Below are 26,983 nucleotides of genomic sequence, written 5' to 3' on the forward strand. Positions count from 1 at the left end.
AATATCACGCTCTTTCTTAGAAACATTCAATCAAGGAGACTGTTTCTGTGTAACATCTCACAGGACACACGTTCCCCAAAACACACTTTGCAAAATGCCAGACAGATGATTCTAAAATGTGCTATTGCTTTGGCAATAATTGTAACATGTTATTGACTATAATTCATTATGATTTTGTTGCAGTATAGAACTGTGTTTTATGGATACATACAGAGCCAAAGTATGTTAAAGACTTAAAATATCAAACTTAGCCTATTATAAAATGCTATTATTCTTGATACTCTCTCCTTGATTTTGGGGGTCCAGTACATCACTGATTTGTTGCTTGTACCATTATGTAGCTTATCAGTCTCTCTTTCCTGTGGACACTGTAACTGCCACATCCAGACTTTCCCAACTGTTTCCACATGCACTCTTTCAATAATAGACAACCAGCTCCACTCATCCCCGTAAGTTCTTACCACTGCTAGTGATTTTTCTAACACACAGTTCTATCATGTTTCTCTTCTCTTTCTAGAACAGTTCTGATAAATAGTAGGTCCTCCATAAATGTCTGTTTGATTATTAAATGAATGATGCTTGCAAGACCAGCCTACTATAAAATAGTGTTCCACAGTCAGCATGTAACACAAACATTTCATTTGGTTGAAAATACCCCAGAAATTCACTTAAATCCAAGACAGAATTGAAACAAACCCTCTCTTAATAAATTCATGTAAACCTATTTTTTTTCTTTCTGTGATTGAAATACCAGGAGTCACTGTTGCTTTACATTTAGAGGTGATATTATGTGAAAAAATTATGTATCTTAAAACACTAGAGATATATTCAATGATACGATTTTTACAGTATAAGAGCCACACGGATACTAGTTCCACTGAGGAAATAGCAAACAGCAAACTCACGTGTGCCATTTCAGAGCAGCAAATCCATGCCAGCATTTATTCAGTCTGGAGTACACCCTTATTGAGTAAGCAAAATCACCCACACAGTTTAATTTTGTATTATTTTCCTTTTTCTCTCTTTTTCTGTTTGTTTTTTTATTTAAGTCTTCTCTTGGCTGAATTTGTATGGTATGATTTATATAAGTGAAATGTGCCCGTGCTGTAACTTTATATGCTTGTTTTACTCCTGAACTATGAAGCAGTGATAGAGGAGACAGGTATTTCCAGGGAAATCAGAGGATGAGTCTGCAAGTGGGTTCAGGGCTTCTAGTCACCCAATGAAAAGGACCTCCCACCTAGGGTTTGGTCATGTGTGTGGGATGGAGAAGGAAGACAATGAGGAGGAGGAAAAGCAGGAGGGGGAGGAGCCTTCCCACCGAGTGAAATAGAAAAACCCCAAACCATTTACAGGGAAGAGGTACTAACTGAATGTCCATATATCTTAGAGACTTTATAGTACATGCAACATAGCCTTAAGCTACTTGCAATTTCAAATCTGTCTTTTCACTTGTGTACTGTATAATTTAGTATCAAATATACTCTATAATGAAAATTATTATATAACGTATAAATTTTTCTCAGAAAGCAAGTTAAGCACTTTTTAAAAGTGATGAATTCTTACAGGTCACAACAAAAGAGCAATATGATATATTAAATCAATAATTTACTAGATGTGGCCTGTGACTCCTTCAGTTTAAAAGAACTGCTATACCTTACAAAAGTGCTGGTCCACATCTAATAAAATACTTATGCCCTGATATAGCCTGATTGAATGTCACAAATCATAGATTCTGGCATAGAATGAATTTGAATGCTGCATCGCCCATGGAGCCTTTTTTTTTTTTTTTTATTAAGAGAAGGACTTTCATAACCGTAAGCTCATGATGTGAATTTGTAATGCAGACAGCTAGACAGCCATTATTCCCAGCATGGACTTTCAGATTAAAATTACTATTGCTACTTTTTCTTTCCCCTTTGTTCAAAACCTTGATCTTAGTAAAACTACCTAACTATTCAGGCATTCATTTCATGTTCTTTTTCATGTCTCCTATGTAAGTATACATATTGCATTTTGTTTATCTGCCTTAGATCATAAGCCTCCAATAAGACTATGTTATCCTAATGGTGATACATACGACTTTAATTATCAACTATTACTCTAAGTAACGTATTTATTTGGCTCTTAATTTTCCGCCCTATATTTTTGATACATTCACATTTACTTCTATACTATGAGTTTTCTATTGTTGTATCTGTTCACTTCAATGAAAAAAGCAAAAATAAGTATTTATTCCTTGTGAATTAATTTTGTGTTGATTCCACACTCCTGTTTAACACTAAAGAACAAAAAAATCCATCTCAGTGTTGTAATTCAGTGGCTTGTAAGCCATTTTAATGACTCACTAAATCAACTTAGTAGGATAATAGCTTCTATTTATGTCACCTCACTGCCTGGACTCATTCATTTGATGCTGCTGGCTAGGAAGGCCTTCTTTCTATCCTGTAATACTGTATAAGTTTTATACTCCATCAGAGTGTAATCTTAGAAAAAGAAGAGTCGTTCAGTGACAAAAGCTTACGAGTAGCTCTTGGCTTCCATGTTACCATATACAAATTCTGCTAACAATGATCTTGCAGGTGTTGGTAGTTCATGTGTGATACCTGTGTCACTCATTTTTTAACCTCATTTTCAAGATTGAGATTTAATTCACAGACCATAAAATTCACTCTTCTAAAATATACAATCGAGTGTTTATTTAAGCATATGCACCGAGTTGTGTAACCAACCCCACTATCTCATTTCAGAATAGTTTTGTCACCCCAAAAAGAATTCCTGCACTCATGAGCAGTCACTCCCCATTTGCTCTACTCCCAAGTCCCTAGCAATTATTAATCTATGATTTTGTAGAAAAGGGTGTATGGGAAGCCAAGTTTTTATTAATAAAACAATTTTGATTGGATTATTGGCACTTTTTAAAAACTCAGATCCCTTTTCATCACTTAGTTTAATTTGTATTTCTATGTCATAGATTATTAGTAATGTCAATCTTTTATTGTTTTAAAAAATACTTAAAACAGTTAATATATTAGTACAAAATAAGTTCAGAGGGAAAAAACAAACACTCTAACAAATTATTCCCTCCAACCTAATCTCCTCCCAAAGGTTGCTTTCTCAGGAAAGTCCTTTTGTCTTCCAGATTAGTTCAGAAGCCCCCATCATATAGCACGCCACTGGTTACTTTGAGTATAATGATTACAACTTGTAAGTATATATTTATTTGATTAGCTCTCTAATTAAGGTCTGTCTCTATCTCTAGACTCCAAGATCTATTAAATCAAAGATCCCCTGTCTTTTTTGCATGTCATTTATACCTCTGGAGCCTAGTATAGTGTCTGTTTATACAATAAGCTCTAATACATGTGTGTAATGAATATAAAGAAAAATAAAATACACGTTATATTAATAGTTTACCATTGATGAAATGCACGGAATGTAAAACTCATGGATTTTTCAAACCCTTTCTTTAGGGTAGCATGGCAGAATGCAATATAAAACCCAAAGAGTTGGAATCAGGAAGGAAATTCCAGGTTTAATGCCTGCCTTTGCGATTTATTGACTGAGTAACCTTGGAAGAGAGGAAAATTGAAGTGGAATAGGAAGTGGCTGTCAGAGCTGATGTATGGTGTGGGCTTAGGTAAAATGAATTAAAAAACTCTTCTGATCTACTCCAGAATCTTCTGGAGGTGATATAATGAGGCTTTCATAAAGGCCTTAGGGTGATGAAAAAAGCTCATTAATCCCAGGAAGGAATGCAAAGGGTAGAGAAGGGCAGGAAGAACTTCCCTAGTGTTTTTGCCAAACTCTTCTCTGGAGTCAGATAGCCACATCTTTTATGACTCTACCCAGGGCATTGTCTATGAGCAGCTCATGGCTTTTATTTCCCTCTCCTCTTAATTTTCCCTAAGGACGAAGACTAGAGTACTCCATCCCAAAGCAAGAGGAATCTACAACTGCAATCCAGCTGTTTTCTCAAAGGATGGTGTCACTGTGCCCAGCTGTTAATGGCTAGTGTGGATGTGGTCCTCTACTTTCCTGGACTCTTTATTCTTTAGAAGTCCAGGAGGAAATAAGACCCAATAGTATTAACGAAAGGGAGGAGAAACTGCTCCATCTTCTCCGTTTCCATATAATTGAGGAGTTCTTGTCATGGTTCCATGAATTTTGGATGGGGAGAATGTCTATATTTTTCCTAGAACATAGCTGATTTTTTTTCTAACTGAATTTTAGCATTTCCTTTCATTTCAAATGTAAACAACAAAGCATAGTAATATTAAAAGTACTGGGACTTTGTCAGCAATAGAAATCACAGGTATTTTAATATTACATTATAATTGATTCAGGTACCTCAAAATATTGTTTATGCTCGTCACTACTAAAAAGTATAGTAGTTATTAGACTTGTTGCTATAACTTCTAATTAAGGCATTAATTAGGAAGTAAAGTCATTATATCAAAAATTTGTTTTTTTTAATTATAGGTTTTTAAATACTTTGATAACTATATTTCAGTATAATTGGTTTATCTTTCAAGCTTATGTACTTTGATTTTATACAGTTAAAAAGATGATTTTAAGGTCCGTTGGGTCATAAGAGTGCACATGCACACACAAAAAAAGGATCCCCTGTTCTAATTAGATTCATCTCAAACCACAACCCTTTGTCATTTTCTGTCTATTCTTTTCCTTAAGGGAATTTGCCTCAGAGATTGTTGCTTTGATCTAAGGAGATCTGGAAAATATTAGTTTTACTGGAGGACCCTTTCTTTTCTGCTCTACTGTCTCAGATCAATTCTTCCCTGAATTAGAAAGGTCCTAAAACTTGGGAAGAAATATCCAGTCATAGGTTTGGCTTAGTAATCTTGGGGCTATTTAGAGCCATAGCCTAAATATGGTTCAGATTTACTCACTAACTTTCCCATCTGTTTCAATGTAATTCACTAGATTTCTGTTTTGGGACTTGAAACAAAATTCCCTGTTGTGCACAGAGCTCTATATATTGTCTTCTTTCTTGTGTATATCTCCATTTGGAATCTTGGAGTGAATGGTTCACTGGTCGAAGGTGTAAGTGTAAAACGAAATTTTTCTGTGTTTAATAAAGAGGAGGGAAGCAGTAATCTCCCCTCTCCTCCTTTAAGGTGTCTCCTTGAAACCTTAAAGAAATGGACCAACCTTTTGATTTTACCATGCAAGCTGGCCTTCTGACTATAAACACACATCTCTGAAATTAATTCAGGGTTCTTAACAAGGTATACTCACAAGGTATATAAGAGACAAGGTACATCAAGTGGTGTGTCAGGAGATAAAAGAAGTGTTATTTTATTTATTTATTTTTTTTTACTGTATAAATTTGCCCGAGATTCTGCATGGTCTCTGTAGTATCTTTCACAGACTGCCTGCAGTATGCACTGTATTCCAGATAGCTTTTTCAATAATAAAACTGCTTTCTTTCTCTTCTAGGTTTTGTGGAGTGAACTTCGTTAGTAAGAATTTTGTTGACCCAACAGAAGTAAAGATTTGGCTATCCTGAGACCTCTTCTTGTCTTACGTATTACCTTCCCATTTGAATCACACCATGACTTCTAATAGTTACTATTACATACCTTACTTTCTTCATCTATAAGGTGAGAATCACTAGGTTGATTCAACTTTCTGTATAAATTTTTCTTTTTTTCCCTGTGTTTCTGCAACACCTGGCAACACATTAGGAACACATGTTTGAAGTCGGACTTAAACATAGCCTTCCTGGTACTGGAGAAGGGGAGCATCTTTGCACAATGAGAGGCCATGTGACTACCCATCTGGAGATAAGGAGTAGTGACTGAGATGCCACAGGCAGGGAAAACAAAAATGGCTTAATGTGAATTCCAAGTCAGTGGTCACAAGAAAATGTGCTCTGAATTACAGCCATTGATTTGCAATCAAATTGCTTTTTACATGGACGATTCTACATAATATGCTCCAGAATCCACAGCAGCGGGGATTTATTTATAACAACGTTGATGATTCTCTGGACTAGCAGGCAAGAGGCCAACTAGAGTGATAATGTACATGAGAGTGCCTGGAAAATAGCAGGTGCTCAATAACATCAGCTTCCATTCCTATTTCCTTTTAAATAATACTTTTCTCCCATCATATGAAAGTTAAACATACTTTGGTTTTATCCCAATACTACCTTGTTTCAATACAAAATACAGTACAGTTCTTTGCAGAACATGGGTCTAACACGTAATCTATATATTATGTCTGTGGACAAAATTCCTAGGTGTAGGTGATGAAACGTCGATATTTGATGACACGCAGAAATATTTTACCACTATGTCTTTGTTGTATGATCATCTACATGCTTGAGTTAGATCATGTATTTTAATGAGATCAAATGCTAATGGTTCAGTATATGAGTTTTAAACTAGATGATCTGTATATACAATTATATGGAATGGGACCCTAGACTTGTTTCACAGCTCAAAAAAATTTATACACTTCCAGAAGATTTGAAATAAGGAATTAGCTCAAGGCAAGTTATGCACTTTAAGCAGAAGATCAGGAATAAAAGTTTAGTTATTGATTTCTTCACACAGTCCAACATATGATTTCATTAAAAGTAGGCCATATGTGGTTACTAATCAGAGATAACTCTAATGTTGGAAAACTATAATTACAAAATGAACTTATACTTTATTTTATTTTATTTTTGGCTTGTTTCAAAGCTTTCTCTTCAGTTGATAGGGTAAGAGGGCTCTCCTTTTAAAAGCTTTTATCATTCCACATATAGTTGGAAGTTGAACAAAGAATGGTGCCAGATGACTATTGGATGTCTAATCATAATATATTTATGTTTTTACAGTGTGAACAGACTTATATGTCATCAGTGATTGTGTTACTTAATTCTTTTTATCTTCCCCAGATTCTATGATTTATGTTAACATGAGTGAAACACAGGTATTTAAAATAATATTGCAGATTTTCAAAAGAACTGAGTTAATACTGACTATCTATTAAGGCATGTGTACTCTGTGCAAAGTTGTATTTCAAATGAAATGCAAAAATGCATTTCAGATAAACACTTTCATCAGTTATCGATAGATTTTACCTTAATTCTCACAGTTAGCCTGGAGGAAGATTTCAGAAATAAATGATGAACCTTAAATCTCACCACTTATTCTTGGTGCCATGCATCCATTCATGAAACATTTAATTCACTTAAATATGTCAGGTACTCTTAGGCACTAGAGTCATAAAGACATTTATATAAAGTCCTTTGAAGGATTAACCAGTCCTTTGAAGGATCACTACTATAGGGTAGTGATTAAGAGCATGGACTCCAAAACAAGACTATTGGGCAAGTATGACTTTGAGCAAGTGACTGAACCTCTCTCTATGTCTTGGGTTCCTCATCTGTAAAAGGAAAATATCAGTACTCGCCAATATTATACCCCCCCGAGTTGTAGGGAGGTATAAAATGATCTGGGTATAAAACTCCAAACTGTGCTCAATACAGGTAAACTATTTCCTCTCATCATTTCTCCTCTCTAGTCACTTGCCCTGTTGAGCTGTTTTAATTTTTATCCACAATTCCCTGTTTACTCTTGCTTCTACATGTTCACATATGCTGAACCATAGGTGTGAATACACCATCCCCTCATGCTTTATGACTCACCTGGTTCCTTCTCATTTATAATTTTAAGATTCAGTTCATGCATCACTCTCATAAGGAAGACTTCCCAGATCTCTCTTTGTAACTAGGTCAGATGCACTTCCATGCTGTGCTCACAGTACTCTTTTTATTTCTAGCAATTGACCTTAACTGTCTGCATCTCATCAGATTGTAAACTCCTTACCGTCAGGAGCCATGCTGAATTCATGTTTTATCCCTAACAGTTAGTGCAGGACCAGGCATAAAATTGGTGCTTTTGAATGCCTCAACAAAAGGAATGAATGATACCATTTCTTCTTTATAATAATTGGCAAGCTAGTGATTGTTTAACAGTCCAAATATGTTTATCCTTAGGGTCTTATTATTATAATTATCTATCAATTATATGTTCACTGTATGCTGTGACAATGGAAAAGATCAAGAATATCGCACTGGCCTGGTTACAAAATAAATAAGTCATGAGAATGCAATGTATCGCATGGTGACTATAGTTAATAATATTGTATTGCATATTTAAAAGTTGCTAAGAGAGTAGATCTTAAAAGTCCTCATCACAAGGAAACTTTTTTTGTGTGTGTGTGACTATGTGTGGTGATGGATGTTAACTAGACTTATTGTGGTGATCACTTCACAATATATACAAATATCGAATCATTATGTTGTATACCTGAGACAAACACGGTGGTATATGGTCAATTTTACCATAATTAAAATAAAAATAATATTATATTGGTATTGTAAGCAGTACTCCTGCATTTAATGATTTACTTTTCAATGTTCTAAGGCCTTAAAATAACTGGAGCTTTTACACACATCAGAGATACCTTTACCCAGGGTGTATTGTTTCAATTTTAGATACATATGATTTCATCCTTGGAGTTTTATGGAGCAGAGGAAGGGTAAATATGAATATTTATTTTTTATACCAAGAAGACAAGTGATCATATGCCTGAAGGAAGTCAGAGAGCTAGCCTGCCAGAAAGCTGTGGAAAATTCACTCAAGCAGAAAGGACAGTGAGTGCAAAAGCCCTGATGCAGAAATGTGAGCAGTGCTTTGAAGAAAGATCAAGGAGGCCAGTGTGGCCCACTTGTGTAGTAGAGAGATAAATAGTAGAGAGGCCAGAGTGTGTATAGGCAGATTAAGTGGAGTATTACATTATAAGATCTTTGGCATTTATTCAAATTTAGGAAACCACTGGAGAGTTTTGAGTAAATATACAATGTAGTCTGACATATGCTTTCAAGCCTATTGTATTTAGAAGAGAATGGGGAAACAGGGAAGGAGAGGAACTAGTTGGCAGACAGAGTTAAGAGGTAAGAGGTGGCTAGTATCCTAGATTAGGGTAGAAGTGTGTTTATATAAACAAATGCAATGCCATTAGGTGAAATCAATCAAATAATGAATATTAAGGGCAAAATATGGCAATTGGCACTATTGGTGTTTTATTACCTCTACCTCATATTGAGTCAGATTACGGAGTATATGACTTCTACTTCAGTATGTTTATAGTAACTAAAGTAACTGAGTTTCAATAGATACTTTTCAAAGCATGAAAAATAAGGGAAGAATTATTTTCTAAACATTTTTTTTTTGTTTATCACAAAGTGAACTGCAGGTACAGATATCTTGTTCTGCTATCATTTAATGTATGTGACATTCTCATGAGATAAACTGCAAGGTTTCTCATCACCGAGCAGGACTTACCACAGGATGCTATCATTTTGGATCTACTTCTGACAAATATAATCTCCCAGTGTCCAACATGAGCTCTTAAAAACATTTTCTTCGGAAATAAAATGCACACTTAATCCTAAACCATGATAAAAATCTATATTCTAAAATAAACAAACTTTGTAAATTCTTATGGTTCAGCTCAGGTTAAAAAAATATTTACTAAAAGCTTTCCTGTATAAATTAACATGTTGCATAATAAAAAGTAATATGTAACCCAAGACTTCATGAGTTTATGGTCTTCTGGGTGAGACTAAAGCAACATTACAAGAAAAAAATATATATGGTTGCATTTAAAGTGTTTTCAGAGTATGGTTGTGTTTACTATCATGAAAAAAAAAGGAAATAAAAACCGTATTTCCTTGTTTTGGCACTTCTTGATCATAGTTTAATAGCCAACTCCCTACTTAATGTCCTCTAAAGTAAAGCCTACCAGTCAGTCCAAATTTCCTGCCCATGTTCTCAGAAACTTTAGTCAGGATTCCTACTGTGGGAGAAGACTTAGCATGAAAATCAGCAGAGACTAGCAACCTAATTCTCAAACACTGATGAAATTAGAAATAGAGGCATTAGCAAATTAACACACGGCAGAGGCAATTTTACTAGAACAACCCAAAACAATATAACTCTGGAACATTGAAGACAGGGGCCATGAATGTGACACAACTCTTGATCTTTTATATCAGGGAATCAATAGATATTATCTAGAGATGGTGAATCAAGAATCAGAATTTCATTATGTTATGCAGAGTCATGGAGAGGGCCACTAGAGCAATTAGAAACAGAAATTATTAGAAAACTTAGCTGAGGAATAGGAGAATGGAAGGGGGTAAGGCAGATAACCATCGCTTTAAATTGCTTTAAATGGGAAGCTGTTCTGTATTATTTTCTTCGTTATCACGTGCCTATTTTACTTTGGTAAAAAATACAAAATTTGTCTTAATTAAAAATAATTTATCCCGGGAGACCAGATGGCTCAGTTGGTTAGAGCAGGAGCTCTCAACAACAAGGTTGTGGGTTCGATTACCGCATGGGATGGTGGGCTGCACCCCCGCAGCAAAAGATTGAAAAAACGGCAACTGGACTTGGAGCTGAACTGTGCCCTCCACAACTAGAATGGAGGATGGCGACTTAGAGCTAATGAGCCCTGGAGAAACACATTGTTCCCCAATATTCCCCAATTAAAAAAAAAAAAAAAAATATATATATATATATATATATATATATATATATATATATGTCCTTATGAACAACAAACCCTTCTTGCTCTAATGTACATGCTTTACACACTAATTTTGACTTAAAGTATTAAATTAGTACATCTGAAAGTCAGCCAGTCCTGTGTATTTTGGATTTCTATACAGTAACTCTGAGGGAAAACAAACAGGTATATGTCAACCTGATCCAAAAACTAAAATGTATTAATCTTTCTTTACTGTGTGACAGTAACAGCCACAGACCCAAATGCTTTAAATAAGTTATTTAATATAATTCTCCCAACAACTTCACAAATTGCACAATATTATCTAATGCTAAATATACAAAATAAATAAATCGAACAAGGTCACATAGCTGACTCAAGCTTTTCTCTTGGTATTAATTCACTGTTTAGAGTTAAACATATCTAGTTCTAAAACATGGGCTTTCCTCCCTCCCCCAGTATACCAGAAATTATCAGTGTGGTCATATTTTTAACATGAATATATCTTATTTATTTTTTCTAATAGCTTAAAGCATACATTGAATAACTGTTATTTGATTTCAATTATGTCTTGGCATTATGGTTAAAAATCAAGTGATCTCCAATGTAACTGACGGTAAAGTTTTTTCTCTCTTAAGAAATTTAAAAATACTGAACTCTTGTGCTATTTTCAGGAGTGGGTGAATGTGTATCTATATAATAGCATTAATAAATTAGATTTAATTAATATTAAAATGACAAAAATATACTAGTTCAACTAAAATATAACGTGCAAGGCATGTTTTCCAGTGCTATGCTTCTTTTGGAACACCATGTTGAAACCACATATATCAACATGCCAGTATTTGCTAGGAACTTTACTAGGCCCTATATGGGTTGTGTTTATGAATGCAGTCCTCACAATAACCTATTGAAATAAAACTATTACCCAGTTTTATAGACTAAAAATCAAGGCTCAGCTAGTCTCAGAGCATAGGTACAGTGAGAGGATTTGAACTCAGGTCTATTCTTCCCTCCATATTGTCTGTACATATTACTATTCAACCAAAATGGACTATACTTAATTGGGCTATAATTGATCTCATGAAATATTTTTGGTTCAGAAGAATGTCTTCATATATATTATGAAATTATGAATGTCTTCATATATATTATCATATATATTGCTGAAATTGACGTTGCTATGACCTACCAATATAGAAACTATTAAAAAGGAATAGGATTATTTTAGACAGGTATATTCTTAGTGAATGCATGCTATAGTCTGTACTCTTGTCTTTCCCACCTAAGGCATTGAAAGCTATCTATTTAATCATTTATCCCACTGTTTAACACCTATCCTTTTTATCTATAGTTTTCTGTATGCTTTTAGTTTTCTCCATCAGGATTTTTGGTTATTTCTTCTCTGGCTCCATGGAAATTTTTCATGGTTTCTTCATGATTACTGACATTAAATTTTGGAAAATGCTGTTCTAAGTTTAATATGTGTTTCTGGCTACAAACAGATTTTTATATGGCTCTAAATTATAGACAATATAATCACTCTCTTAAATTTCCTATAATCATCCATGCCATCAATTTCTTTTTTTTTTTTCTCCTTGGGAGAATTAAATTCATAGTTATTCTTTCCCTTTTTATTCCCTTTATCTTCTGATAGATGAAAGCATCAATTCAAGCCAGCAATTAAACAGCTATTCTAATATTAACAGCACGACAATTTAGTTGATATCTACTTTTTCTTTATCTCTTATAACAATATTTTGAAATAAAGAATTTCAATTTTTCCCATTTTGTAGATGAGAGACAATAAGCCTAGAAAATTTAAATGACTTGTGTTTAAGTCAGAAATTATATACATATAATTTTAACACATGAATACATTATACATCAAGGAAAAATTACCATATTTATCAGACACCAAGTATCCATACTTTTAACCATCAGATCAGAGTTGGGTTTTTTCCCACTGACAATCACAGTAAAAATATTCTTTATATTATTGCAAATATACAAATTGACACTTACATGCACACACAAATGGGTATATGTATATTAATTGTATTTTATTTATCTCTCTATATAACAGAATAAATTTCCACAAAATGATTTATCCTTACTTTGTTGCTTGAATTATGTATTTTTCTTTTTCTTTCTTTTATTTTATTAAATTTTATATCAATAATAAAAATGCTGGTCACAACCCAGTGAATTGATTTTATGACTCACTAGTGGTGACCCAGTTTGGAAAATCTGCCATAGATGATATCATCTCCATGTCAATTTTGTACAATGCAGTAGGATCATTCATCTGACTAGGGATCTGTGATAACTTTCCATACTGATATTGTTTTTCTCTCCTTACTGAACTTCTTCTTCCCCCCACTGTACCTCTATCCTGATAAATATAGAGTTATATACAAACACCTCCATGATTTTTGAGCATGAAGTATTATTTTTTCTAATAACATTATTTTACTTAGTTATAATAGCTATCTCCGAAAACTTTAAATAAAAATGTCCATGGTTTGCTATGAATTCTATACCATTTTCTTTTATAGAATGTCTCATTTTTTATTAAAGTAATTTCTACACCATCTGTGTTTGACTTTCTGTTTAACACTAAGATATGAGTTTTTGAAATGGACACAGGTCACCAGTTCCATGAAGTGGTGAACTGGTCCTTGTTTTGGAAAATCTTCCAGGAGTGCATCCAGAAATGCATCTTCATGAATTTCTGAACAATTGCTATCAAAACCTGCTTCATTGTCAACTGGGGACTCCCATAGTTTCCCCTCTTGCATCTGCTAGATCGTCTCTTCAAAACCATTCTAAAAGGGCTGTTCATTTACTGCAACTAACTGCCTAGCAATTCCACACCACAAGTGAAGGTGACATCTCTGTTTCAGGTATCTCTTTGATAACTGCCTTAATATTAAAAATATTAAGTCTCTTCCCCTTAAATGTATTTTTTCCTAAGACTTTTTCTAAGATTAGAGGTCTCCTTATAGCCTAGGTCATTGTCAGATCCTTTGTCAAACTGATTCTGATGCATTGGTTTTTTACTAACTCCAGATGGCTACTCTCATATCTGATATTGTGTTTCTGAAACTAGTTTTAGGTCTTTCTCTATCTTTCTGTGTCCTTGAGTCTTCCTTGCGCTACTGGAGCTGCGTGAGCAGCTTTGACTTGGTTATCACTTTTAGATAACCTAATTCTTAGGAGAAACATATGTTATTCTACAGCTTTATTTCAGATAAAAATGTATCACCAATTCTTGATAACATTTAACTTACTGCATTTATTTACTTTTTTTGAAATCTCAGTTTCAGTGCGTTTGTTTCTTATTATTCAGCCAGTATTTTTATCCTCTAAGTCCTGAACACAAATGAACAGAACAGGCAATACCTCTATTCTCAGAGAGCTCGCCTCCTGGAATGTGCACCTTGCTTTAGAGACGCCTGGGAATATAAGCACTTTCCTAAAACCATGTTTTTATTGAATCCAATTTAAAAATCCTTGATACAATCTTTGCATTGCTATACCACATTTGTAGGTTGTATGTTAAATGGTTAATTTTTTTTAAAACTACAGAAATGACCTTAAACATTTATTGATTCTTTCTAATAATAAAAATTCAGCCAAAAAAATAGGTTTTTTACCATGACAACTTGGTAAGGCTCTATTCCATCCAGGTCTTCCATCATCTCCCATGATACAGGTGAGTGTCGAATAACCTTGAAGAACATAACCAGCATCACAGTAATAGGTGACTGTTGACCCTAATTTATAATCCATTCCAAGTCTGGTGCCATTCATTATATTGCCTGGATCAAAGCAGGACTCTCGGAGTTTTGCTGTAAAACAGTGTTGATATAAAATGAATTGTTTTAAAATAATGTTTTCTTTGAAAGCTTTAAGATTTCTTCATTTCTATCTCTTCATGGAAAGCACCAGCACCCTTCCCGCCTCTGTTTGAGTGCTCAAAGTACAAAGTAGTCCTTAACCATATCTGACATTTTGCTAATTCACATTGATTAGTAACAGAATAAAATTCTGCATTGGTATTCTCTTTAAAATTGGCATCTAATATACAGAGGGTGTCAAAAAAATGTACACACATTTTAAGAAAGAAAAAAAACTATTAAAAATGTAATAGTCAATAAATACCCATAATAAAAGATAAATTCAAGTCACATTTTACTTCTGCAATTACAAGAGGTGCTCAAAGTGGTTACCATCAGTGTCCAGACACTTCTGATTGCGGCAAACTACTGCTTAAGAAACACTGATCAAAATGTCCACTTGTATATATATAGTTTTGGCACCATATATATATATATATATATATATATATATATATATATACCGTGTTTCCCTGAAAATAAGACCTAGCCGGACCATCAACTCTAATCCGTCTTTTGGAGCAAAAATTAATATAAGACCCGGTCTTATATCAGACAAGGTATTATATTATATTATATCCAGTATTATATTATATTATATTATATTATATTATATTATATTATATTATATTATATTATATTATAGACCCGGTCTTCTATTATAGTAAAATAAGACTGGGTCTTATATTAATTTTTGCTCCAAAAGACGCTTTAGAGCTGATGGTCCGGCTAGATCTTATTTTCAGGGAAACACAGCAGTATATAGTCAAACATAGGATTTTAGAGTTTATTTTAAAAAGGAGGATTTCTTTTCTTATTTAATATTTCTTTATTTAAAAGATCATACCCCAAATAAAATAGACCAATTCCACGTGACTGAAATGAGAAATGACACCATTGCCTGTGTTCAGCTCAGCTCAGTTCACCACTAAGAGGAAAGCAAAAGACTCTTTTTCTTTGCCTTGAGAACATTTCTCCTAATGTACCTGCTCTAGTTATTTCCCACGTTTCTATGAGAGGTCTGTCCACTAGAAAATAGCTACACAATTTCCAAACCAGTATCTTTTTGGACAGACTCTGTGTCAAAGCTAACAGTACCAGACAATTTGAAAATTAAAATCCATTCACAACAATGGAACTATTTTCTGTGCAGCCAGACAGTGAATTAAAGACACTGACAGAATATTTTGAAATTATGTAGAGACATCGAAAGACTAGTTTATCCGTTTTGCGAACTTTGTTGTTAACAGATCTGGGTAATAACTTTAGTATTTACATTTTATTATTATTATAGATTACTTAAGAAATAATAGAGAAATGTGCAATGTGAGGACCATCGCAAATTCAGGATAACAAATGTGATTTTCTATTTTAGAATTTATCTTATCTTAATGGGAAGTCAGGAGATGGGTATATCTCTGGATATGACTCATGGCATCATTGGTGTTTGGCTATTACAGAATTTATATTACTTTAATATATCCAAATTTGATTAACTACAACAGTAAGACTACATAGCATATATTTTCCATTCATAAAAGCTTGCAGAGTTCAAAGTACTTCAACATTTATAGGAAATGAGAAGTTTGTGCTTTAGGAAGACTACTATATAAGATTTATCCCAATTCAACTAAAGAGGAAATGGTGGAACCAAATATTTAAATGATTTCAATGGAATATTCGAGGAATGAAGTCCACTTTCTTTCTTTCCAACAAATACTTAAAAGCCACTACCCAACTAACTCTGGAAATACAACAATGGACAATCAGAAAATGTTCTAGCAATCAAGGAATTTATAGTCTATTAAGAATTATATTAATTACGAACTTGTAATTATGATGAGTACAGCAAAAGGGGAAGCATCCAGGAGCTTTCCTGAAGAATTGACATCTAAATTGAGTCTTGAGAGATAATGAGCTGGCTAGGTGAAAGAGATGAGGGGCTGGGGGGTGGTGGGGGAAGAGGTATGCTAGAGTGTGCTAGTTCGATAAATCAGATTCCAGAATGTCAATACAAAGCTAAATAACTTGATCTTCTCCCAAGTACATGTACACGTGTATACAAACACACACACACACACACACAATTTGCACCCCATCAATTATATTCAGAATTCACTATAAAAATTGCTTCCCAATCTAAGGAACCGTATTCCTACCCAGATAAAATATTCAAACAACACTGTTTTTGGGAAAAACCCAGCAGGGTGAATACTAAATTTGGTCAATAAAATTGGGGATTTAGTGTTGCAGGAGTTGGTGGGTTTATTTTTAAGAAGAAAACCACACACTGCGTCTTTCCTTAAACAAACAGGAAAACACAATGTAATTTTTAGGTAGAACAGCAACCTTGCATTTTCAGCTAGCCTTCATGAAACTGAGCTAAATCCCTTAAGGCAAAAGGAAGGCTTGAAAGTACTGTTTAAAAGAATTAATCTCTTCCACAACTTGAAGAGCCTAATACTCAACTTTTGAAAAGCTTGCTTTTTTCCTCTTTAAGTTTTCCCAAAAGTTTCGGTGACATACGAGTGAATCTATAATTCAAACATTCTACCTTCTGAGGAAAGGAAAATATGGTCAACGAATTAAAAATCTTTCCTATGCAATTGTTTTATATTGCTAGTCTCCTTTTGAAAGGATTCATTTATGTCAGTGTTATGTTTACGTACTACTTTAAATCCTTGGTGAATAGCTCTCTATGAATAACACTGTCCTTGTTTATTTCCATGTATATCATAGCAGTTACATGTGGAACTTTTGAAAACACCTGGAGAATCCTTATATAAAGGTCTAGGCGGTAGGTGGAAAGGTGATTTTTTATTCCTTTAAATTGTGGAACAGACAAGTTGATAGCATTATTTTTTTATGGATAATTAGTTTTGTTTGCCTTAATAGTAGTTTGTTTACTGAATAGACCGTAGGTAAAAAGAGTCCCTTGCCTTATATTCTCCAAATAAGTTTTTTTTTTGAATAATGATTATATTTATTGGCAGATTTATATTTTACAATTATTTTTTTTTAATTAATTGCAAATAAGTTACATTAGATGTCTGCTGGGAGATAGCAGGGAGCATAGCAATAATACTTATATTTTATTTCTGACCTTTTGTTTTTCGTTTTTATAAAACATTTATTTTTCAGAATTTGTCTGCATAAATTTAAAATAACTTAATGCTTATTTTAATGAATAAGTTGGACAGTAGAGGACTGAAAAATGTCCTTGAAGATTCCATTGGAAAAATTAAAGCTTTACTATGCTTTTGTTTCTATTTTATTCATAAAGATACATAGATGCCAATATACATAATAAGTATCATATCTATAGCGTTAGAAAGGTTTTATCATACTTTGTACCAGGCATAGTGATAACTAAATAGTGCTTGTTTAATTCATACGTAGTGATTGATTTACAATTAAATGTTTTCTGGGCTAATAAGAACCATAAATATTTTTACTATTAATAGAATTTTCTTTCCAAAGTTTATTTCCACATATAAGCATACATTCACGAAGGGATCATTATTATCAATAATTTCATTCTCTGGATGATTAAAATTAGTTATGTATTATTTTGGTTTTGAGAGGTGACTGAAGTACATAATATCCAACTGCCTATTATTTCCACAATAGTGTACATGTGTAGATGGGCATAAACCTGCTAGCATGAGTTCAACAACTAAGAATAAGCTCCCTTCTAATTGTGTATGCATGATTGTCCCTCTTATCTAATCATATGCAGTCCCAAGAAGCCCTCCCTATTGGAAATCTCAGAGTTCACATAGGGCCAGATCTCCCAGGGTGTTTTGTGAGAATAAATATAAACCTACACATAGTTCTTTTATTTTGGAAAATATGGCTACCATGAACATTAAATGATTTTCCCCAGAAAGTTGAAATGTAATACATTGCTCTATGTCTTACTTTAAAATTATAGGTTAATTTAGAAAGTAACTTATGATACTTTTAAGGTTCTTGGCTAATTTATAGCACATAAAACTACCCTTCTTAAGTTTTTCACTGTACATACTGGTGCCTATAAATTTACATCCTCTGCCAGCTAAAGCACCAACTAGCTCCCTTTCAGTAGCACAAAACTGTATATTCTCTCTCCTTCATCGAAAATCAATGTAATTTATTAAAAGAATACAAATATTACTACTACATGAGTCCCATTTGTATACCTATTATGATTATAAATATTTAAGACAAACTTATTAACATTATAATCTAAAATGCTCTTAATAGTAAAACAATGCAAATGAGAGCACTGCTTAAACTCTAAATATTTATTCAATTGTAAATTTGTTAATATTGTATTTCACTGAAATTATAAGGAGATAAATGGAGACTAGATCTGATTTAAATACTTTGAGGACATTGTTTTTAAATTAGCAAAACACCTTCCCCTTACCTCCAAACTTCTACTTCTCTGTTCCAATTTACTATTGTCAACAATATTGGAGCATTTCTACTATTTGTTTTATGTACTCATAAAGTGGTATTCCTTCCAGAGTCCACGTGAGTGGCCTTGTGTTTTTGTGATGTTTGAATATAACATTCATTCAGTGTTCAAATCCTTTGTACAACTACTGTGTACTTGCACACCAACAGAAATAAGATTCAGTTTTTACCTTTAAAGGGGAAATGCACAGACAGGCAAGTAACAGCAACTAGACTCTGGTGTGAGCTGTCACGGTGGTCAGTGCCAGACCTGTGGCTTTTTACTTAAATGCCCACTAAAACCATTATACAGAGTGAGTCAGGACTTAAAAGCTGTACTTTTCCAGTGCTAACAGAAATGAACATACGTAAGTCAAGCTATATAACATATGTGACAAATGACAAAGGAAACAGTTTTACTATCCAGGACCTCCCTGTATATATCAGTTCATTTTAGGGTACACGTGTTTTCTTGAAAATTCTGAGATAGTTGTCTGTGTGAGCCAGAGTTAAACATAAGGACAATTTTACCTTATTAACTTTAAGAAACTAGACAATTAAAGAGGTAACATTTTTTTAAATAAGTATAGGAAACAAGGAGTCTGAAAAGACAGACCCTGGAGGCACTGAAGTGGACAATGTAATTTTCCCATGAAGGGGTATTTTGAGGACCAGTCCAGAGACTTAATTAGATTGGATAGGAGAGTATCATGAACTCGGTACTAGCAGTGCAGAGAAATAGCACATGGAGAATAAAAATAAGACTTCGTAGAGGAATTTTGTGTAAGTGGGTGTTGGTATAGTGGTTGAGGATGGTGGAGATTAATGGTACGATCCAAAGAGAATGATTGTAGTTCATGAAATGATAACAAATTTTTCTCTGCCTTTACCCTTTTATTTTTAGTTGCCTTCAGTCTTATTGGTAATACTAATTTGTCATCTTGTGCAATTCATTTTAACAATCTGATTCTTTTATCATTTGTAAAATAGGTATAGCAATACTTATAATGCTGTTGGTTTAATATTTTTGTTGTGTTTATAAGTGTTCCTGGTCATGGGAAGGACAGTGATAACGCATTAAAAAGAACTAATCTTTCTAGAGTACAGTAAGTATATAATATTTCTTTTAAATAAGTTTGCATTTGTGGCCCTTTTCCTATGACAACATAAACCTTAATCTTGGAAATAATAGGATATGGAAATATATCAACCTGGGAAATAGAAATGGCTTTTAGTTGACACGGCTTAGGTTTATCTCAAGTATGTAATTGCATGGATTTAGTAATGGCTACCTGGAATGTAATGTAAAGAAAGAATTGTGAGGTTAACTCCAGTTTGCCCTGAGCATGGTAATATTTCTGGCATTCTTCCTGTATCTTCTGTCCTAGTGATATCTGGAAATGTTTTACTGAATACTAATACACAATAGAACATAGCTCTACTGACTTGCTTACAGTCCTTCCTTCCTTCCTTCCTTCCTTCCTTCCTTCCTTCCTTCCTTCCTTCCTTCCTTCCTTCCGTCCTTCCTTCCTTCCTTCTTTCCTTCCTTCTTCTCCCTCCCCTCCACTCTCCTCTTTTCCTCCCTTTTCCTCCTCTCCCCTCCCCTTCCAACAGATCTTATTTATAAGCCTGTCTATTTGGACTTATAAGTAGCTGTTCCTAAAGAGCCAAGTTCTCATTTATGAAATGCAGGACAGGAATCTATCTGTAAGGTTTCTAATATTTCAATAATGTTATTATTCTATGATTCTAATTATGATTTCACTTAAAACAGAAAACACCTCTTTAAGCTGTTCAAAACCAATCAATTAATTATCAAACAACTACTATGTGTAGATAATATTCTAAGGCACTCATTGTATAATGTGAATAAACAGGATACTTGATCTTAAGAAACTTGTATTTTGGTATGTGTAGGGAGTTAGTGAAGTAAATGGGGATGCATATAGTAAATGAACAAGTAAATATATAAACAAGAAAGTACCAAGTAATGATGTGATTATTTGATAAAAGGAGAAAAATTTGAAACTAGTAGTACACAAAAAGCAAAATGAATAGAAAGCACAAAATAAGATCAGAAAAGCAAATAAATATAGATTAAATTCAAAGCATCAAAAAATATACAATTTATATGTACCTGAAAATAAGTTCTCATAGTATATAAAACAGAAATAATAAAAATTTTAAGAAAAATAAAAGCAATGTTAAAAATTGTAAAAGATTTTCCCAAGTATTTCAATAATTGCTAGACCAAGAGGACTTACTTTTAAAATGGTGAGGATATTAAGTATTTGATAAATATAATTAGAGAACATAATTTAATGGGTATATATAAAAACTGTGACTTAAATAATGCTCTTTTCTCCTAGGAGTCAGGGGGCATGTGTAAAAATTGACCATAGAAGAGCTCAGAAAAAAACTTGGAACGTGCCAAGGAATTTGAATCATATATATCTGACCACAGTACAAGTAAATTAGAAATTATAATTAAATGTAGGTTAAAATTGATTGAAATTATTTCTAAGTTAACTCTTAAGCAAATAAAAAAATCATAATGCAGTGCAATTGGAACAAAATTTAGAATTGAATGATTATAAATCTCTCTATATTAAATATTTTGCAAAGTAGCTAAAGTGATACTTAGAGGAAAATTTATAGCCATAAAACTCATATTGGAAGGAAAAAAATCTGAAAATTAATAAGCTAGTATTTATTTCAATAAATTAGAAAAAAAATCTAGAGAAAATATGAGATGATACAGATAAAAGCAACATTAACAAAAATACTAGACAATGTAAATGAAAAACAAATACCAACAAACAAAGAGAATACTGTGAACATTTTTTGTCAATATGTTTGAAAACTTGGATTAAAATAACTAATTCTCAGAAAAAGAATTTTAAAAATCTAAGGTGAAATAAAAAAAAAACCTGAAAAGATTTATAACCACTAACATTCTGTAGCATCAAATCACTAAACCCATAGTTTTATATACTTCTAGTACACATTTAAGACATAGATGGTCCCTATTTTATACAAACCATACTAGAGAAGGGAGACCATTCCCCAAATTAGGCAGTTGTATAATCATGATCAAAACTAGACATGGTCGATATAAGAAAGGAAAGTTATAGACTAAACTCATGGTAATAAAGCAATGATAATTCACATTTTTAATAGGTAATACACACATGACATTACGTACCATAATTATAGAAATCTAACATTCAGTGTACTGAAATCTGCAAACTATATTAAAAACAACAAACAATGAACAAACTGGTGTATCCCACCAATATAAAGATGTTTTAATGTTAGCAAAACTATAATAAGTTTATAACATTAAGAGCTTCACAAAAGAAAAGTGCATGATATTTTCCATAGCTGATAAAAAAGCATTTGATAAGATTCAATTCCATTCATCATTAAACATTTTTAGTTAACTAGGAATGGAAGGGAACTTCCCATGGTTTATAAAGCATATATCTAAGTAGTATAACATTTGGAATAAGAATGTGAACTCAAGTTCACTCTGAATCAAATTTTAGCTCTGCCATATGACTTTGGGCAAATTACTTAAACTTATTTGCTCAAAGTTCTTCACCCATAGAAGTAAGTAATATTCATATGTAAATTATAATGAGTTAAAAATGTTAGCCCTTATAACATTACTCCTAACCAATAAGAAGCATCACATGTAAAATCACTAGATGCATTCTCTTTCAAATCAGCAGTTTCACAGGATGAGAGCTGTCACTGTTTCAGTCTGACATAGTATTGAAGTTCCTACCCAGAGTATTGAGCCAAGGAAGGGGCAGTGGGGGGAATATGTACAGACTAGAAGAAAAACAGAACAGTCACTGTTTGCATAGAAAATACAAAAAACTCCACAAAAATTGTAATAACTAATGAAAGACTTAAGCAAGTTTGGTAGATATTAGGTAATTACAAAAATTTATTGTGGCCTTATGATTAGCAAAAACGAGTGAAACCTAACAATAAAATGATTTCTTAATTACAATGAAAACTATAAGACATTAAAGATTTAAATGAGAAAACTTTTACAAAGAAAATCATAAACCACTACTAAAAGACACAGGTAAACTGAGAGATGTGCCATATTTATGGATGGAAGATTAAATACACATACTCGCTTTATTCCCAAATAATTTATAAATTCAATCCAGTATCAATCAAATTCAACAGGTGGAACAAGCTTAATTTAAAAATCAAATCAAAAGTTCAAAAGGTTAATAGACACCAAGACAATTTTGAAGAAGAATAAGATGGTGTACTCTGCCTATCTCATATCATGACTTACTTTAAAGCTACTGTAGTAAAATTCAGAGAAGTCATGGCCTGGAAATAGAAATATAGGCCTATGAAACAGAATAGGGAATTCAGAAGCAGACATACGGATACTTGATATTTGACAGCAATAGCATTATCTGTCAAAAAATGGTTTCAGGACAATTGTCCATATGGAAAAAAAAAACAACAAAATTGGATTCCTAGCTTACACAAAAATAAACTCCACATACATGAAAGATTTTAAAAGTGAAAAGCTGTAAAACTTTAGAAAAAGTTTGGGAAAATGCTTTTATGACCATCATAATAAAGAAGGATTTTTTAATCAAGGCATGAAAAGCACAGACCATGAAGAATAGAAAAGATTAACTATCGATATTGTTTTTCAAACTTTTGTACAGCAAAAGAAACCAGAAATAAAGTGAAATCACTTGCCAAAGATGGTGGCAAAATATTTACAACCACGTAGATAACAGACAAAGGTATAATATTCACAATACTAAAAAGATTTCCTATAAATAAAAGAAACAGACAAATGGCTAGAAAAATGTGTGACAATGGTAATATGCAATTTACAAAAATAAAACCTCAGTATGTATGAAAGGAAAACAGTGCTCAACTTAATAGTAATAAGGGAAACGGCGATAAAAACGACAATGAGATAACATTTAAACCCATAAGACTGACAACTTTCAAGTGTAAAAATTCAGTGGGTTTTCCAAAAATGTTGAGTATCTTAAAAAGATATCTGTACCTCCATGTTAGCTATAGCATTATTCACAATAGCCAAGACATGTTAAAAACATAAGTGCCAATTGACAGTTGCATGAATAAATTGTGATATATATATATGTATTATATATGTGTATATATGATATATATTATAGATATATATCTTACAATATATAAAATATATGTATATATGTACATATATATGTATATATACATATATTTTATATGGAATATATATATATTTCACATATGAAATGGAATATTGTTTGGCCACAAAAAGAAGGAAATCCTGCCATTTGTGAAAACACAGATGAACCTTAGGACATTATGCTATGTGAAATAAGTCAGACAGAAAAGACAAATACTGTATAAACTCACTTATATATGGAATATGAAAACAAAACAAACTCATTGATACAGAGGACAGATTGGTGGGTGCCAAAGGCCAGGGTGGGTAAAATAGGTAAAGGTGATCAAAAGGTACAAATTTCCAGTCATAAGATGAGTCCTGCTACAGATATAATGTACATCATGATGACTCTAGTTAATACTCTATTGTATACGTGAAAGTTGCTAAAAGAGTAGATGTTAAAAGTTCTCATCACAAGAAAAAAAATTGTAACTATGTGTTGTGATGGATGCTATCTAAACTTGTGATAATCATTTTGCAATATATACATATATCAAATCATTATGTTGTGCATCTAAAACTAATACAATGTTATATATGTGAATTGTATCTCAATAAAAAAGAGTGGAGTTTCTGAAACACTTCCTCTGCTGCAGAGAATATAAGTTGGTAAACCTCTTCTGAGAGTACTTTGGAAATACAGAGTTAGATTCAAGAGGTTCATACCCTTTGACCAATAATCCCACTTCTAGGTATATAGGTATCATAGAGAGATTCTCACGGACAAATTCAAGAAGGCAGGTAAAAGAATGTTCATTTCATCGTGATTCATTTCTGGTAGTGAAAAACTGAAACACATTAGGTTGGTGCAAAAGTAATTGCTGTATAACAGGTTAAAAATAATTGTAAAAATCGCAATTACTTTTGCACCAACCTAATAATTGTCTATCAGAATAATTTATACATTAACTGTGATACAGTCATATGATGGAATATCATAAAGAAATTAATAAACTAAAGCTACATGTCTCTATAATTGATAAATATCAAAAACAATGTAAAGGGAAAATTTTTCACAAGTATATGTACATGAAGAAAATTTCAAAAATTATGAAAATAGGATGAAGGATATGTATATGATGGAAAATATAAAAATATATACAAGTATACATAGATGGGAAACATATGCACCAAATAGAGTTAGGAGAGTACTGTCATGAAAAAAGTAGGGCAATCTAAAACTTGTATGCTCATTGTAGTTTGCCTGGATTGCCAGCTAGCTGGATCCTGGGATAGAATGTGGGGAGCCTCTTTCAATTAAATAAATTGATAAGAGTGCTTAAGTTCAACTTTCCATAAGAGCAATGCTTCCTAGTCCACAATCACAAGGTTGAAGCTTCCCCAGGATTCCCCATTTTTGGAGCAGCTAGCATTTGCAGACAGCCCCAATAAATACTGGTACCCCAAATGCTCACTGTCTGGTATCAAGCAACGTGTATATTCTCCCACTAAAAGGCCATTTTCTTACTTTGCTCTTTCAGGTGAGAGACCCATAAAGTTCTCAATCTTACTATTGGGATGAAATCCACACCACATCCATATCCAGCAGATGCCTTGGCCCTGGCATGCATTTCCAAGGAATGATGGAGATATTGGAGGGCTCTAAGCATCTGTATCTTGCTGACTTGTGAATTTTTCCTTTCCCTAAAAAAGCCTTCCTTAACACACGCTATGTGAAGTTGTGGAATTTATCCTGATTTCTTTTGATAGCTCTGAAGAAACAAACCCCTCATCCCATGACAAATGCAAAAATATGTACTTTCAGAACTTAGTTGATAACTTGAGATGAATTATCAGTATGTCCTTTATGGACTCAATTAATGAAAAAAAAAATTAACTTTAAACAACTAGGATCTAATTTGTTCTTATAGTCCTTGAGTATAAAACTTAAGAAAAATATATTTATAAACATCCACAGGCATTGTAATATTGATTCATTTAAATGCAAAAATATTATATTTTTTGCTGTATTTTATTCTCCCTACTTTAAATATTGACACATTTAAATATCTTTAGACATTTTCTGAAATATAATTATCACTGTACTTTGTTCTCTTTATCACTGTGAGTAGTCTCTGAATAAAAGATATTTAATTGAATCTTCAGCTTCACAAAAATGAGTTTTTGTGTGTTTTTTTTTAATATCTTGTGGTTTCAGCCAACTCTCTACTAAATTGCTAATTTGTTTGCTGATACATTTCCTTTGGTAGTAATTAGGGAAATGTTAATTTCCTTCTCACTGATAGAAAAAGTCTACAGTGGGAGCTCTTTCATGAGATGAATTGCAGGTAGGCTGCACTAAGAAATGCACATATAACTAACCACTGACAATGGCCAATACAAAATCATCCTCCTGTATAAAATACTCACAATTTAAATCATGCAGTTATAATCAAATATTCATATTTACCTTTATATTCTAAATGAAATCCAGTGTAACTAACAGAACCATCACTCCGAAAAGCCAAATGCATGGTATTTGAGCTGCTTTCTATTCTCTCCGGTAACTTGCTGTCTTGAAAACTTCCAATTAGTGGGCTATTACTATCTGGTCCATCATATATATAGAGGAAGTCATAGTTTGGTTCTATGCTAAAACTGAAAATTAAAAAAAGAAACACAAACACACACACAAAAAACAGAAAACAAAAAAAGGGAGAGAGAGTAGTGGAATGGTTATTGTTAAGGTAATAATCTGAAGTCATATAATTACATATTGATTCATTCAATGTCTTTAAAAATAACAACGGATTCTGTCAAAATAAGTTAATCCAAAAAATTGCCTGGCAATAACACACTGAATATGAATATCAAATCAGTC

The 26,983-nt window shown here is 32.9% G+C and overlaps 1 protein-coding gene and 1 pseudogene across 1 annotated transcript in view; both read right to left on the reverse strand.

The window, feature by feature from the left end:
• Positions 1-26,983, reverse strand: part of CSMD3 (CUB and Sushi multiple domains 3) — a 1,093,095-nt gene that overhangs the window by 241,793 nt on the left and 824,319 nt on the right. Inside the window, exons 30-31 of the mRNA XM_033126920.1 lie at positions 26,573-26,760; positions 14,250-14,444 (exon numbers count right to left, since the gene is read on the reverse strand). Coding sequence (XP_032982811.1) covers positions 14,250-14,444; positions 26,573-26,760 — 383 coding nt within the window. The remainder of the gene's footprint in view (positions 1-14,249; positions 14,445-26,572; positions 26,761-26,983) is intronic.
• On the reverse strand, positions 13,143-14,078 carry LOC117034171 (28S ribosomal protein S31, mitochondrial-like; annotated as a pseudogene).

Source organism: Rhinolophus ferrumequinum, chromosome 14, assembly GCF_004115265.2.
Source record: "Rhinolophus ferrumequinum isolate MPI-CBG mRhiFer1 chromosome 14, mRhiFer1_v1.p, whole genome shotgun sequence".
NCBI lineage: Eukaryota > Metazoa > Chordata > Mammalia > Chiroptera > Rhinolophidae > Rhinolophus > Rhinolophus ferrumequinum.